We start from the raw sequence: 12,503 nt of genomic DNA on the forward strand, positions 1-12,503 counted from the left end.
ATCATCACTGATGAAAATTTGATTTCTCTTTCATGCAGAGGAAGAGGAGGAGGACCACCTTCTTTATTGATAGATTAAAGAGCAGATCATTAAACAGAGAGTCTGTGAACATCTAGAAAGCAATGCCATAATCACAAAAAGTCAATATTAGTTACAGAGAAACAAGTCATGCCTGAAAAATCTAATCTCGGTAGATGATCCTGGTAGATGAAGGGAATGCTATGGATATAGTATACAGTGCTCCCTCGGGTTACGAATTTAATTCGTTCCGCGGCGCCGTTCGTAACCCGATACATTTCGCAACCCGAAAAGCCCCGAAAAGCCGCTGGAAAGCCGCTAGCGGCTAGCGGCGGCTTTTGAATTTCGCGCCGAAACGCGCCGAAAAAATGTTCGTAAGCCGAAAAAATCTTCGCAACCCGGAACAGTTTTTTTAAATCTAAGATTTTCGTACCCCGGAAATTTCGTAACGCGGTGCGTTCGTATCCCGGGGTACCACTGTATCTTGATTTATGTAAGGTTCCCCATGTCATTCTTGCAAAGAAGCGATTTTGGGCTGCATCAATAGAAGTATAATGTCTAGATCAAGGGAAGTAATAGTGCCACTCTATTCTGCTCTGATCAGGTCCCACCTGGAACATTTTGTCCGGTTCTGGGCACCACAATTCAAAAAGGATGTTTAGAAACTGGAGTGTGTCCAAAGGAGGGCAACTAAAGTGGTGCAGGATTTGGAAACCATGCCCTATGAGGAATGACTTAGGGAGCTGGGGATGTTTAGCCTGGAGAAGAGAAAGTTAAGAGGTGATATGATAGCTCTGTTTAAATTTTTGAAGGGATGTCATATTGAGGAGGGAGCAAGCTTGTTTTCTACTGCTCCAGAGAACAGGACCCAGAACAATGGATGCAAGCTACAGGAAAGAAATTCCACCTCAACATTAGGAGGAACTTCCTGACAGTAAGATCTGTTCGACAGTGGAACACATTCCTTCCTTGAAGCACAGTGGAGTCTCCTTTCTTTGAGGTCTTTAAGCAGAGGCTGGGTGGCCATCTGTCAGGGATGCTTTGATTTAGAGTTCCTGCATGGCAGAATGGGGTTGGTCTGGATGGCCCTTGATGTCTCTCCCAACTCTATGATTCTTTGATTCTATTATTTATATTCCAGGTGGAGAAACTCTGGCCCCTGGGCTGGATAAGACCTGTATTTCTTCAATGATCTGACCAATGGCCTCCCCTCATCAGGCCCCCTTCCCCATTTAGACACTGGTGAAAATAATCATTTCATTTTTCCAAATGAGAAATATCTCTGAGCTTAACTGCTGTGTTTATAATATATTAATAATACATTTATTTATATACCACCTTTTCAAAAAGATGAAAGCAGTTTACAAATGTACAATTACAAAATGTGTGTGTTAGTGTGTGTCAGTCATAGCAGGAGCATGAGGTATGTACCTCCTTCCTTTGCTTGCTAAAGCCACACAGAAATTGAGGCATGTACATTTCTTGTTAAGGAAAAAGCAACATGGGATATACAGTGATTGAAATAAAACTTGTATGTGAGAGTCAGGGTGACTCAGCAGAAGCAATTAAGAGCCACACAGGTGTATAAGGTAAAGCAATTAACAAGTCCTGAATGCCAAGGACAGAAATGTAAAGTGGATAATTGAACACACCTGAGAATTGTTAAGTGGTCAAGGCTGAGATGATGAAATCATTAATTCTGGATAGAAACAAGAGAACCAATGAGAGTGGTTGTACACGCCCACTGGGTGGAAACAGACAAGAGTGGGTGGTATGATCCAAGGACTATAATAATGGCTATGATTTCTAATGTATTTTGTGGGTAGTAGTTGGGTAGTAGTGGATAGTAGTGAGGAGTTGTATTGGAGTTGTCTTGGATAGTTGTGGAGCTGTATATAGTAGAATAAAGTAGATCTTTTATATAAGACTACTGAGTTGTCTGGTGTCTTGAGTGAAGATACAAGAGCCAGCTGGATCCTGAAGAAGTGGGAAGACTTCTGTGGAAGCAAGAGTGAGAAGGCTTGGAGAGTTTGTCAGGGTCTTCAGCCTATTCTCTGTAACTCTGCTGCTTTTTGAAGCAAAGCTTTAACCACTGGCCAAAACTGGTCAGCGCTGGTGCGTAACAAGGTGGTGAGTTCGAGCCAGAGGTGAAGAGCTACAACTCCCATCATCCCTGACATTTCTTTGCATTGTTTCTGAATGGATCTATTGTCAAAATCACAATTTCTTCACTTTTCCTTGTATATTTTTTAAAAAGAAGCACACTGCTGAATATGTTGCATTTATACAACAAAAATCTATAAATGTATAGGTTTATGAGTGAAGATTGCATCCTGGATTATGCTCATTTTTGGGAAGTGAAGACCTATGTAAATTCATTTTATAAACCCAGTGAAAAAAATATGTCACAAAGCTGTAGTAAACAACACATACACATAGTCCTCATAAAAGGGACTCACTGGTGCACTGTGTGTCTGGGGTCTGGAATCTCACTTCCACCTTCTGGGAAGACAATGCTGACACAGTCTGAATTTGGGGCTTTATGCCTGCAAAGTATGGGCTCACGCTCTCAGCTGCAGCCCTTCCACACAATCCGGGACTGAAACATTTAAACAAAGGTCCTCTTTCAGCTCCAGGAATAAAGACCTACCTTCAATACAAAGACCCCGATTCCTGCAGCCCCAGAAAGGCCTCTTCTGCAGTCCTTTATGGCCAGAGCTTCCCTGGGTCAGAGGCCGTCTCCTCAGCCGTAGAGAAGGGTTGCTCTGAGTGCGAAGGAGGAGGAGGTCCAAGGGCTGAGGGAGGGAAGGCAATGGGAAAAGGTCAGTGCCAATGGCCATGGAGGGCAGAAGGTGACAATGCCTAGGAAACTCCCCTGAGTCCCAGCCCTAGGAATGAGTGTCAGGAGTGAGTCCAGGGGGCTGAGGGGTTCTCCTTTCCCAAAGGGGGAGGCAAGGACCGGTGGACCCTCCCCAGCTAGGACCCAAAGGGAGGGTCTCTTTCCCCACGTCTCTCTCACAGCCCCCAAAGCCCAGCCTCCCATTGGCCCTGGGTCCCTGCCTCCCCTTCCTCAGACCCCCACAGACCCCTTCCTTCCTTCCTTCCTTCCCCCCAAAATGGAGGGCCAGAGGCAGAAAGGGACACACTGCCTTCCTTTTGGCCCAAGGAGCCTGTCCTCCTTCTGACTCTGGAGCCTCAGGGAGAGAAAGAGAAGCCTCTGTTCAACTGAGGCCTCAGAGAAGGTTCCGGAACAATATTCCCCACTGTCACAAGCAGCTGAAAATGGCCTCCGGAACACAAAATGGCCGCCTCTGCCTCAGCACTTGGCAGTTTGAGACCTTCAGGGAACCCAAAATGGAGGCTGAAGGGGCCTCAAAGTCGGAAGGGACCTCAAAGAGGATTTCCAAACCTTAACAACACCTAAATATTTTCCTGATGCTATAATTTAGAGACTCCCTGAGGCAGTCTATACAAGTAACTCTTTATAAATAAATAAAGTTTAGGAATAATAATAATAATAAGGAACATTAACCAAGAGCTATTTCTCCCTGTGGCTTTTCCCTCTGAGGCCTCTGCGCATGCCCAGGAGCCCCTTCTTCTTCTTCTCCTTCTTCCTCTGAAGAATCCTCCAGAGGCCTCTCCTAAGCCTTCCTCCTCCTCTTCCTCAGGCCTTTCCTCTAAGCCTCCCTCCTCTTCCTCCTCCTCTTCTTCAGGCCCTCCCTCTTAGCCTTCTCCTCCTCCTCCGTCCCTTCCTTTAAGCCTGCCTCCTCAGACTCTTCCTCTAAGCCTTCCTCCTCCTCCTCCTCCTCTTCCTCTAATCCTTCCTCCTCCTCAGCCCCTCCGTCTTAGCCTTCTCTTCCTCCTCCACCCTTTCCTCTAAGCCTTCCTCTTCCTTACGCTCCTCCTCTAAGCCCTCCTGCTCTTCCTCCTCCTCAGGTCCTTCCTATAAATGCCCTCCTCCGGCCGTTCCTCTAAACTTTCCTCCCCCTCCTCGTCCTCAGGCCCTTCCTCTAATCGTTCCTCCTCCTCACAAAATGGCTGGGTCTGCCTGAGTAGTAGATACTCCAAGGAGATATCTATTATAGATAACAAAATATACCTGAAATATAAGTCATACAAGATATTAAGAATCTTTCAGGTACAATATTTGTAAGTAAATAATGTTCAATTCATACTAGCTATTAAAGAAAGAAATAAACCTAAGTGTCCAATTCTGAGACTAACTTCCAAGATCCGCTCTTTAACTCTCTCTCTTGATCTCCAACCGACACAATTCCCCCAACTGTCTCTTGGTCTCTCAGGCCTTATATCTCCTTCTCATGGAAGCTTCCAGAAGAACCTTCATCTTGCTCTCTGATTGGTCAAGAGAGCCTTCCATAGCAGTGATGTCATTCTGCATTTGCATAAACCTCCCTTTACTGCCCCCCATTGGCCACTTTCAAGAAGAGGAGGAGTTTCAGTTTCTCTATTTAGTTCTTTGTGAGGAGCAGAGTGTCACAGGGAGAAAGACAGAAAGAAGCAGAGTGACAGCAGAGAGACAAGGCCTGGAACCACTAGGCTTCACTGCTGCCCTGAGGTCTGGCTGGGCCTGGCTTGGGCCTACTGCTGCTGCTGCTGCTTTCCTTTGGCCTCTGCCATTAAGGAGGGGAGGAAGGAGGCCCAGCAGTCCTTCTAGGCATGGCCCACTCTCTCTGAAGGAGGGAGAGTGGGACTCCCCAAAGGGCATTTCAATGCTTTTAATGGTGGCGCTCACGCTGTAGGAAAGATGATGATGATGATGATGATGATATCATCATCATCATCATCATCATCATCATCATCAGGCCTGGGGTGGGGGAGGAAAGAGCTGCCGCCTGACCTTAATCCTCATTAATGCCACCATCGCTGGGCCTTCTTGTTCTGCACCACTGTAATGGCCATGGCTCAGTGCTATGGAACTCTGGGAATGTACTTTTGGTTTGGCATTTTAGTTGTTGTTAAGGTTTGGAAATCCTGTTTCCAACTTTGGGGACCTTTCATCCTCCATTTTGGGTTCCCTGAAGGCCTCAAACTGCCAACTGCCAAGCGCTGAGACAGAGGCGGCCATCTTGTGTTCTGGCAACCATTTTGTGTTCCAGCGGCCATTTTGTGCTGCTTGTGACTGTGGGGAAGAATGTTCTGGAACCTTCTCTGAGGCCTCAGTTGAACAGAGGCCCCTCTTTCTCTCCTGAGGCTCCAGAGTCAGAAGGAGGCCAGGCTCCTTGGGCCAAAAGGGAGGAAGTGTGTCTCTTTTCTGAGAGGGTTTTCTTATTACAAAGCTCTGCTCTTTCTGGGGAACATGGGTTTTAAAAGGAATCAGAAATGGGAGGATAGTTTTAATACAAGCCTTATTCTTCTTCTTCACAAACATTGGGCTTTGTCTTCTAAGAGGAGGCTACTCCCCCCAAAAAGGCCAAAAGTGGCTCCTTTAGGAGTTTTTAAAAGTCTCCCCAGTTTCCTTATTAAAAGATTTTCAGGCAAGAAGGAAGGAGAGAGACCAGAATAACTCATATTACTAAGAATGAAACAAACAAACATAGAAACAAACAAGAACAACAAAAATAAGGATTAGACACTAAGACAAACTACTTATTTTTTTTAAAGGAAAACTATTATTAGGAGGGTAAAAAGATGAATTGAGTGCTTCTATCCTTTTAAAACCGACTCATGCTGTATCCGCACTTCAGAAATAATCCAGTTTGAAACCGCATTAACTCTCCTAGCTCCAGCCTATGGAATACTGGGATTTGTAGTTCATTGTGGCATCAGCTATCTGTCACAGAAAGCTAAGTGTCCCAAAGGTAAAGTCCCAGGATTCCATAGCACTGAAATGTTTAAGCGGTGTCAAAGTACTTTATTTCTATAGTGTGGATGCAGCCTTCTTGGGAAAGGGGCTGATGATGGGGGAAAGCACTGGGGAACTCTGGAGGTTTCAGCACATTATTTATTTATTTATGTATTTATGGGGCACTCATTTCACATCTATCTACAGAGACATAACCAGGGCCCTCTCCAATTCCCCATTCTCTAATCCCCCACCACTCTAAGAAGGCATGGAGTATCTGTTGTGTAGGGGAGCTGTAGTGAATCTATGCTAGGTCCAGGGGCTTTGTTTGGTGCAGAGGGAAGGAGGGGATGCCCTCCTCTGAATTGGCCCAAAGGAGGCATATGTCACCTGCGTATGTCACCAGCAGGATGCTGTTCTGTGTGTCTTTGAATGCTGCAGGGTTTCTTGCCAAGCCAATCCTAACCCTGGTCTCTTTTCTCAGGAACATCATCTCGGCTTCCTTGTACACGGCTTTGAGGCCTTTCTTGCTGGAAGTGACCAAGTGCAGGGCCACCAGGACCCCCTGCCCACCTGATGGCTGACACAGAGGCCAAGCGGAGGGAGTTGGGCTCTAACAGAAAGACGCTCCTGAGATACAACAGCTCTTTGGTAAGTTGCCATCCTGACTATTCGTTTCATCTATGTCACTGCTGGGCTGGCTCATGAAAGCAAGTGGAGAACATACTGTCCCAGTTTAGCAGAGAGAGTCCTGGTCAATCCTCTGTCACCTTATTTTTTCAGGGGCTTTGAAAATGTCCTATTTCTCTCTCCTCCTCCCACTTTCACCCTTGTCCTCAGGTCAAGTTCAAAAGATGTGTGCACTCCATCAACGCAAAAGAGGGGAGAGGGGAGGAGAGAAGGGAGCAGGGTCTTGCCCTTGCCAGGGGTCAGAGCCAAAAGCAAACTGCTGGACACACACCTTCCTCGCTTATGTGATCTGTATCATTAAGAGCTTTGGCCATCTTGATCCCCTTCTGGGGTTGCTTGTCCACATGTGTCTTCCTTTCCCAATCTGTGAAATGCTGGGTGATACGGAAGAATATCTCTGGACTTAAATTGAGGGTGGGCCCAGTGGCCCTCAAGCCCAGAGGACTCCCCAGAACTGTTTTTAAAAATGAAGTTTGCCTCTGAAATTAGGTGAGACATGGCTAAGTGCACTATAATTCATTGGTGACTAAATGTACTATACAATGTTGTGATAGTCAGTATCTCAATCAATCAGTAATATCCCAGAAATGGCCTAAATTGTATTCTTCATTATATTGTATATTATATTGAAAGAATTCGAGACAAACTGGATCTCAAAGGCAGTAGCTTTTTGCTTGCTTGCAGAATTTAAAGTTTATTTCCCGGACTGAATTTTAAAGTGTTGAAATAATATTTGCAATGCACCATGTGCTTTCCTCCCCTTTTGCTTAGTCACTCTCTGGATGAGGGCTATTTTCTATTGCAGGTGACCTTTGCGGATGTGGCTGTATATTTCACTGAGGAGGAATGGAAAATGTTGACGAAGAAGCAGAGACTGATGTACAGTTCTGTGATAATGGAGAATTATGACAATGTGGCCTCTGTGGGTAAGGAACCTGAATCCATTGCCCTTCCTGTTAAGACTGAGGGCCCTTTCATAATTCACTGTCAGAGCGCTATGATTCCACTTTAGAATTATAGAATCAAAGAGTTCAAATAGACCACAAGGACCATCCGGTTCAATCTTCTGCCATGCAGGAATAGACATTCAAAGCATCCCCAAGAGATGGCTATCCAGCCTCTGTTTAAAGACCTTCAAAGGAAGAGACTCCACCAAACTCTGAGGGAGTATATTCCACTGTTGAAGAGCTCTTACTCTCAGGAAGTTCCTCCTAAAGTTTAAGTGAAATCTCTTGTCCCTGTGGCTTGCATCCATTGTTCCATGTCCTTTTCTCTGGAGTAGCAGAAAGCAAGCCTGCTCCATCCTGAATATGACATCTCTTCAAATATTTGAACAGGGCTGTCACATCCACTCTTAACCTTCTCTTCTCCAAGCTAAACATAACAAGCTCCTTAAGTAATTCCTGAGAGAGGATGGTTTCCAGACCATTCACCATTTTGGTTTCCCTCCTCCGGACATGCTCCAGCTTCTCAACATCTGTTTGAATTGTGGTCCCAGAACTGGACACAGGATTATTGCAAGTGAGCCCTGACCAAAACAGAACAGAGTGGCACTATTACTTCCCTTGATCTTGACACTATACTCCTATTGATACAGCCTAGGATCACATTGGCCTTTTTAGCTGCTGCATCACAATGTTGACACATGTTCAACTTGTGCTCTACTACCATTCCTAGTTCCCTTTTACATGTAATTTAATTGTCATAACAACTTCCTGTGGAATCTTGGAATTTCTAGTTTTAGTGAAGCACTATTGCTCTCCACTTTGTAAGGTTTCTAAATATCCAATCCGAAACTGCCAATTTTGGAATTCTGTGGGAAGGAGCCATGGAGATTAATGCTTTTTGCCCTAAATGGTCCTCAGCCTATTCCTGAGCAGGTATCCTGGCTTTTGTAGCCCCTCTTCCAGCCTTTTTTGGCTCTGGAGAGTCTGTTTTAATGCTCATCCCTGGCACTTGACCCTCACTAATATCAGAAACCAGGTCCCAGACCCCTTGTTCTGCCTTTCCTAATGCATTATTTGTATATTCATTGCCTTTCCTTTCTCAAGAAATGAGCCTCAAAATGTCCCTTTTATGCATCACACTCTGTGGGTGTGTTTCTGTTGGTGATAGAGAGATGGAGGTAATGTGAAAAACAGAAAGGCGGGAAAGAGATGCTGAAGGTGAAATGGTAAAGCAGTGCAGATGAGCAAGAGGGAAGTTTGGAGAGCGGAGGGAGAAAGGGAAGGGGATCAAGCCTCTGGGAGCCAGGAGGGGAAGGCAGGAGCAAAGCCAGGATCGCCTAGCTCTGTGCGGAGAGGAAGGGACCTCTGGGAAGGGCCAGGAGAGAGGCCTTGGGAATTGGGAGGCAGCCGCCAACCTCACAGATTTTAAGAACTGGTTTGAGTGAACTTCTCAGAACCAGCTCAAATCCTTGTTTTCAGACATATTTAGGGGTTCCATTTAGCAATTATGAGTAATTACTATGAAGGGAAGAAAGGGACACAAAATCTGCTTTTGTCTAATGTTTCTTTTCTTACCTGAGCTTGCTTAGCTCCATGGTTGATTCAAGAGATCCTTTGTTATCCAATATGCTGGAGTCTGGGGAGGACATTCACAAGTACTATGCTTTTAGGGGAATTTGGTACTTAGCTCAATAGAACAAAATAGGTTTACTGGGACAATAGAGACCTCTGGACTCAGCCAAGTTATAACAGGTCCTGAATCAAACAGATCTTCAGAGGCATTTGAAACAGGTTTTAGTGTTTTATTTAAGGGGAACGCAAAACACACAGACACATACATATAAGTGTTCATGCACACACGCAAGAACTAGGTAACAAAGGTGGGAGTGGTGAATAGATGTAAGGCTTTGATAATGGTAATAGGCTACCTATCCAGATCTTTATTCCAATTGCTGAGGATTTGGAATGGGAAGAGGTCAGTAGTTCCCGTGAAAACTGAGGTTGGTGAGCGCATTGAGGTGCTTAGCCATGAAAAGAATGTCTGTCTGTAACTGGACTGACACCAAAGAACAACAAGTCGGGGCTGATATTTATATGGAAATTGGTGCTTGGGGGCAGAAACTGAAGGTTCAGAAAGGTTTATATCACTTTAGAATATTTCCTGTGAGGGGAAAGAATGGCATGAAACCAAATTGAATGCAGTGGGTGTTTGATGCAAATACTTCAGACAAAAGGTCACCTCTCAGATCCTTGTTGGCTCTGAATTTTGATCGTGTTCACAGACAATGTACACTAGAATCTGAGGGTCCCAGATGCAGCTCAAATATCATAGCAGAGTACAGAAGCAAATATCCAGAGATAGGTTTTGGCAATACACTGACCAGTTTCCACACTTAAAAATAAGTCATGGACACAGTAGATTTCATTTGGTTCTTTATCTTGAGTTGCAAAATAATACAAATAAATGAATGAATAATTTATTACGGCTCATGGCCAGATTAAAACAAACAAACAAAATAAATACAAATATTACAAAGAATCACAATAATAAATTGTATTCTAGCAATAAGGGTAAACATCAGTTCATAAAATGAAATCCTAAACCTGGCAGGAAAAATTGTCCCAAATAACTTTGAGAAATATAGATTTAAAATAGTAGCTTTGGCACGATGGCTTAGAAACTTGTATCCTAATTGAGTATCTCCTAAGCTGAGTTATATAACATTTCGAGCAGAATACAAGCTACACATCATTTGTTTGTTGTGTTTATAGTGGCAACCCACTCATTAACTTCAAACTTCTAAAATGATTCATATAAAACATAACAGTCAACCGAATATAGTGCAGTAAACACCATATACAATCATATTAATTTCAAAAAGGAAGCGTATAAAAATGTAATAGCCTGACTCTGTGTCATAATTATTTCAAGATATTTCATGGGTGTTTTTGCATCTGTTTCAAAAAAATTCTGCAACAAATAATCACAGCTGCACAATATCTGGCAATTTTAAAAGTCACCTGCTCCTAATAATACAATTGTTTGCAAGCTCTCCTCTCCGACTTCCATCAGTTTCACCATCCCTTGTACACAAAACTCCAATCCACACCAATCCGCATGTGAGCTGTATACTGTATTGGTTGTGAGTCATCTCCTGGTGCCACACAGCATGAAGCATCCTCTGCAGTTAGCTTCCAACATGCCTTGGGCTCTGACTCAGGACTCTATGGCAGTCTCACAGGATATGATGCCACCTGTCAATCAAAATATTTCTTCACATGTTTAATAGAATATTTTTTCAACAATCCTTTGTCTGACTATTTGCTTCCAGTGATTCCTTTAAGGCAGTCCCCCTCCAATCTCTTCTTTGCCAGCTCCTATGAGTAAGGATACAATTGTTCCGTGAATTAAGGGTATCTGCAACAGGATCATGCTCAGGTCACTCACACCAACTTTATTAATTTAATCTCAATTTGGGAAGGTTTAAAGGGGGCTGGATCTTGGGGTAACACTCTCCACTCTTAACTCTGATATTCAGTCTTGACTGTCATTGTCCTTCTTTCCAGAAGAACATTTGAGTCACGAGAGAGTCCACACTGGAGAAAAGCCACACAAATGCCAGCATTGTGAGAAATGTTTTTCTCAGAAGTCACACCTAGTGAGACATCAGAGAGTCCACACCGGAGAGAAGCCATACAAATGCCAGCATTGTGGGAAATGTTTTCCTATGAAGTCAGACCTAGTGAGACATCAAAGAGTCCACACCAGAGAGAAGTCATACAAATGCCAGCATTGTGGGAAATGTTTTTCTCGGAAGTCACACCTAGTGAAACATTGGAGAATCCACACCGGAGAGAAGCCATACAAATGCCAGCATTGTGGGAAATGTTTTTCTACGAAGTCATACCTAATAACACATCAGAGAGGCCACACCGGAGAGAAGCCATACAAATGCCAGCATTGTGGGAAATGTTTTTCTCAGAAGTCAAACCTAGTGAGACATCAGAGAGTCCACACAGGAGCAAAGCCATACAAATGCCAGCGTTGTGGGAAATGTTTTTCTCGGAAGTCACACCTAGTGAAACATCGGAGAATCCACACCGGAGAGAAGCCATACAAATGCCAGCATTGTGGAAAATGTTTTCCTACGAAGTCATACCTAATAACACATCAGAGAGGCCACACCGGAGAGAAGCCATACAAATGCCAACATTGTGGGAAATGTTTTTCTCAGAGGCCAAACCTAGTGAGACATCAGAGAGGCCACACTGGAGAGAAGCCATACAAATGCCAGCATTGTGGGAAATGTTTTTCTTTGAATTCATACATAGTGACACACCAGAGAGTCCACACAAGAGACAAGCCATACAAATGCCAACATTGTGAGAAATGTTTTTCTTTGAAGGCAATCTTAGTGAGACATCAGAGAGTCCACACAGGAGAGAAGCCACTCAAATCTCAGCAGTAAACTAACATTGTTTTTGTCAATAAGGAATACAAAAAGTATATTTTCAATCCAATGGTGCAAAGAAAAGGCCCTTGTGATTTTGTGTGTTATGTTTGTCTGTCTATATCTCTGTTTATGTTTTAAAGTTATAGTTTGTTAAGTTTAATTGCTATTAGTATAGATAATTGCTTCAGGTTATAATTTTGGCTGGGGATTATGGGTCATGGTATAGGTCAGCTAGATGGGGGTGCTGGGATTTTTTTACAACTGGCTAGAATAGTTATGGGAATGATAGATTTGGGAAAGTGTGGGATGTTGTCTGAAGAAAGGTGGGGGCAGGTATTAACAGAAAGGGGCTAGTTTCTGGGAATGGCAAAATTGGCCTTGTTCTCTTTGGGACATAGACTGTGCAACTGTGGATGTGGGGGCTAGGATTGGTAGAAGGTGGAGGTTTAGGTGTTGGGGTTTCAATGTATTCTTTGTCTTGGGGAGGACAGTTCTGGTTTAAACACTGAATTTCTGATTATGTGTTCTCAATAAAGTTATTTGTTGTTTCAATGTGTTGGACTCTTTGATGCACAGAAGTTCTGAATTTGC

General features: G+C 43.8%; 1 protein-coding gene across 1 annotated transcript in view; it reads left to right on the forward strand.

Moving 5' to 3' along the window:
* Window positions 1-12,186, forward strand: part of LOC149290406 (uncharacterized) — a 53,078-nt gene extending 40,892 nt beyond the window's left edge. Inside the window, exon 4 of the mRNA XM_089489201.1 lies at window positions 11,039-12,186. Coding sequence (XP_089345327.1) covers window positions 11,039-11,927 — 889 coding nt within the window. The 3' untranslated portion in view covers window positions 11,928-12,186. The remainder of the gene's footprint in view (window positions 1-11,038) is intronic.
* The last annotated feature ends 317 nt before the right edge of the window (window positions 12,187-12,503 follow it).

This window comes from Sceloporus occidentalis, unplaced genomic scaffold, assembly GCF_023333645.1.
Source record: "Sceloporus occidentalis isolate IW3139 unplaced genomic scaffold, rSceOcc1.0.p SCAF_39, whole genome shotgun sequence".
Classification (NCBI taxonomy): Eukaryota; Metazoa; Chordata; class Lepidosauria; order Squamata; family Phrynosomatidae; genus Sceloporus; species Sceloporus occidentalis.